Source organism: Entamoeba nuttalli, assembly GCF_000257125.1.
Source record: "Entamoeba nuttalli P19 unplaced genomic scaffold asmbl_5359, whole genome shotgun sequence".
NCBI classification, from domain to species: Eukaryota; Evosea; order Mastigamoebida; family Endamoebidae; genus Entamoeba; species Entamoeba nuttalli.
In genome coordinates, this window is record NW_008577405.1 from 705 (window position 1) to 4,236 (window position 3,532).

At 22.4% G+C, this 3,532-nt stretch overlaps 2 protein-coding genes across 2 annotated transcripts; both read right to left on the minus strand.

Moving 5' to 3' along the window:
- Nucleotides 1–270: 270 nt before the first annotated feature.
- On the minus strand, nt 271–2,031 carry ENU1_128130 (hypothetical protein; the record flags this gene model as incomplete). The annotated part of the gene is made up of 2 exons (XM_008860000.1): nt 1,699–2,031; nt 271–1,653 (listed from the first exon to the last, which is right to left on the minus strand). Exon 2 carries the CDS (start codon nt 1,357–1,359, stop codon nt 271–273), a length of 1,089 nt encoding a protein of 362 aa, XP_008858222.1. The 5' UTR covers nt 1,360–1,653; nt 1,699–2,031.
- A 187-nt stretch (nt 2,032–2,218) lies between these two features.
- On the minus strand, nt 2,219–3,403 carry ENU1_128140 (pumilio family RNA-binding protein; the record flags this gene model as incomplete). The annotated part of the gene is made up of 1 exon (XM_008860001.1): nt 2,219–3,403. One exon carries the CDS (start codon nt 3,401–3,403, stop codon nt 2,219–2,221), a length of 1,185 nt encoding a protein of 394 aa, XP_008858223.1.
- Nucleotides 3,404–3,532: the final 129 nt, after the last annotated feature.

Sequence of the window (3,532 nt, forward strand, 5' to 3'; positions counted from 1 at the left end):
GGTATATAACATAAGTTATGAAATAAATAAAAAAACAATTAACAAACACAAAATAAAATAAACAAGAGAATAAAAATGATTAAATAGAAGACACCAAACTATAAAAACTGAACACAACCACAGATGAAGAATATAAATAAAAGAATAAGCACAAACTAATTCTTCAAGATAAATAATAAAGAGAAATAAAATAGAATAATATAAATAACAAAAAAATAAGGTAAAAAAGATATTTGTTTTTTCAAAGACTTTATAATAAAAAGAATTGAATTAATAATTCAAAATTGGTTTTGCAGCTTCTAAGAATCTTTTTTCAAAGTCTTGGTCTCTAAATAAAATAGTTAATTTATGAGCAAAATATACAATTCTTGCTTTAAGTATTTCCAATAATTCTTTTAAATGAACTTGATGTAAATAGACATGAAGAATATTTAAATCTTCTTTAGAATTAATAGAATTATGAACTAACTCTTCGATGATTTGTGATTGAATCACTTTAATTTCATTTTGAGACTTATCATCAAAAACAAAATCACGTAATACTTGAAGACCAGAAGGACAAAATGTTTTAAGGAAATAATTACATATTTCACCACAAAGTTCTTGAACTTTTGTTTCAACTTTTCTTAAAGAAGTATCTACTTCAGTGAAAGGAATAATTTGGTCTCTTAAAATACATAAATTTCTTAATGCAAATAATTTACCATCAAGTTCATTATTTGAAGGAATTTGAGGTATGGCATGAAGAATTGAATCAACACAAGCATTAATAGCTGTATTTGCAATTTGACTAAACAATTCATTTGATAAAGAGAAATGAAGTTTAGATAATAAAGTAAGAGTATTTGTAGTTGGAGGATAAAGAACTAATTTAAAAGGAAGGTCTTGAACATTTGAATTAGAGAAAATAGCAGGATAATTTAAATCATTTTTTGAAGGATGAAATGAAGCAATTAAGTTATTAATTAAATTTAATGATAAATAAACCAAACGTTCTGAGATATTAGTAACTAATTCATTAACACAAAAATTAAAAATGGAATATTCAGGTAATTGTATTAATTTTGAGTGAGGTAAACGATAAAGAATTTGTTCATCTTTAAGATAAGTAATTGCATTACATAATATTCCAATATCATGACATTTATAACATAATGTAGAAATAAATGAAGAATAAATATCAAAAAGAGAAGAAAACATAATTTTTAATGCTTGACAATCTTGATTAAATAATGTTCTAAATAATTTACCTTCTTTATAAAAAATGATAAATAAATAAATACCAGCTTCTCTTGTAACGTCACAAATAAATGGATTAATTTGTTGAAGTGTAATTAATAATTTTGATATATATGGCATTAATAAATTTTTTCTGATATTAAGATAATGTTTAATGCATTCATCAAGATATGATGATTCTAATATTCCTTTTCTTATTTCTAATATTTTTATTAATTCTTTAAATTCTGTTGTTATTTGAGATTTATATAATACACTTTTTGTAAATTGATTCAATGGTAATACTGGAATTGTACTACATTCTTGATGTAAATCATCAATTTGTTTTTTAATAAAGATTGATAAATAATTTAATATTTTACTTTTTAATTGTTGATATTTTAATAAATATGTGTAACATTCTACATCATTTTTCTATTAAATAAATTATTATTCATTTATTTATTTAATATAACAAACTTTATTATAAAAATATTCAATACATTCATTTATTTCAATATAACATTCTTTAAATTGATTTGAATAAAAATTTATTGTTTTTGGATTATTAATAACTAATGATAATCTGTCAAACGCTTCATAATATCTTATTTCTTTTTCTACTTTCTTTAATACTTCTTCTTCTTTATTTTTCTTTTTTAAAATTTCATTACATTGACTAAATAATTCATTTGACTTTGAGTCAATTCCATTAACAATTCCATCAATTTCATTAATTTTTTCATTTTGTTCATTAAGACTTTTTTCAATAATTGATAAATTATCTAATTGATTTTTTAATTGAAGAATACTAAAGAATAAGTGGTAAATAATTTTTAATAATAATTATGTTTAACAAACATTTCCATAATGATTAATATTTTAAAGTTCAGATATAAAATATGACATAATAAGAATAAAAGAAATATTAATAAAATGTAGTTAATAAAAAGTTAATAAAAAAAAATATTAATGTCAAAATAAAACAAAAAATGCACAATTACACATCAACACCATAATTTTGTAATAAAACCAATATGTGTTTAGCATAAGGTACTTTTCTTAAAGAATTAATTTGTGGTAAAACCACATTATTTACCATAAATTCACGATCTTCATCACTAACATTTTCTATTATTTTTTGAACTACATAATTGGCATATTGATCTCTCATCATCATTAATAAAGGAGCACCATCCTTTTTAACTCCATAAATTTCTTTTAAAATTTCTTGTCTTCCTTTAAGATTAGCACACATAAAACATTTTTCAATGACATTAGAAGAATATTTTTGCATAGATAATAATGCAATATTTCCTTGTAATGCTTTTCTAATTTTATTTCTTTCAGATGGACATTTTTCAACAATATATTGAATGACATAATTACCATATTGATCTTTAGATAATTCAAGTGTATTAGGAAGAATTTCTTCTAATAATGGATAACTTTTTTCAGGTGGTATTTTTTCTAAAATACGTTGAATTACTCTACATCCATATGGATGTTGTGAAAATGCTAATACTCTTCCTTTAAATGCAAAAATAATTGAATCAATAATTTTTAAGTCTCCTTTCTCAACACATTTTTGAATTACATGATTTCCATTTTGGTCTTGAATACATGCAATAATATTATCTTCTATTTCATTAAAAATGATTCTTTTATCAATATCATCTACAAATTCTATTGCTTTTTGTACTACTCTACATCCATACATATGTAATGATAATTCAACAAATGATCCTGTTAATCGTTTAATTAATTGACTTTTTTGCCAAAATACACCAAATTCAAATAATTTTTGAATAACATAATTAGCAAAAACATCTTTAGAAAGTGTTACTGCTTCTTTTTCTATTGAATCAAAAATTATATCTCGTTCTGTTGTTGACGTTTCTATTTTATGTTGAACAGTTCTACTTCCTGTTTGATCTTGTGATAATCTTAAATAATCTTCATTAAATAAAATTTGATGAAAATGTTTTGTTGGTGTAGATGGAATAGAAGGTGGATTTGATGAATGATTAAATGTTGAGTTACTATTATTACTTTGTTCTGTTTCTGTTCTAAAATATTTTTGTAAAAAAGGTTCATATCCTTCAGCACTATAATCATTATTTAATCCGATTGGTGATGTTTCTTTTCTTTCGTTTCTTATACAATTCATATCTGTTTTAATCATTTTTTGGATATCAGTTGTTTTCTTCCCTTCATCTTCTTCGTCATCTAACAAATTGCTTATGACACTCTGAAGGGTCTGTTCCATAAAATAACAAAGAACTAGTGAAAGGGTTATTTTTCTTTTTTTTTT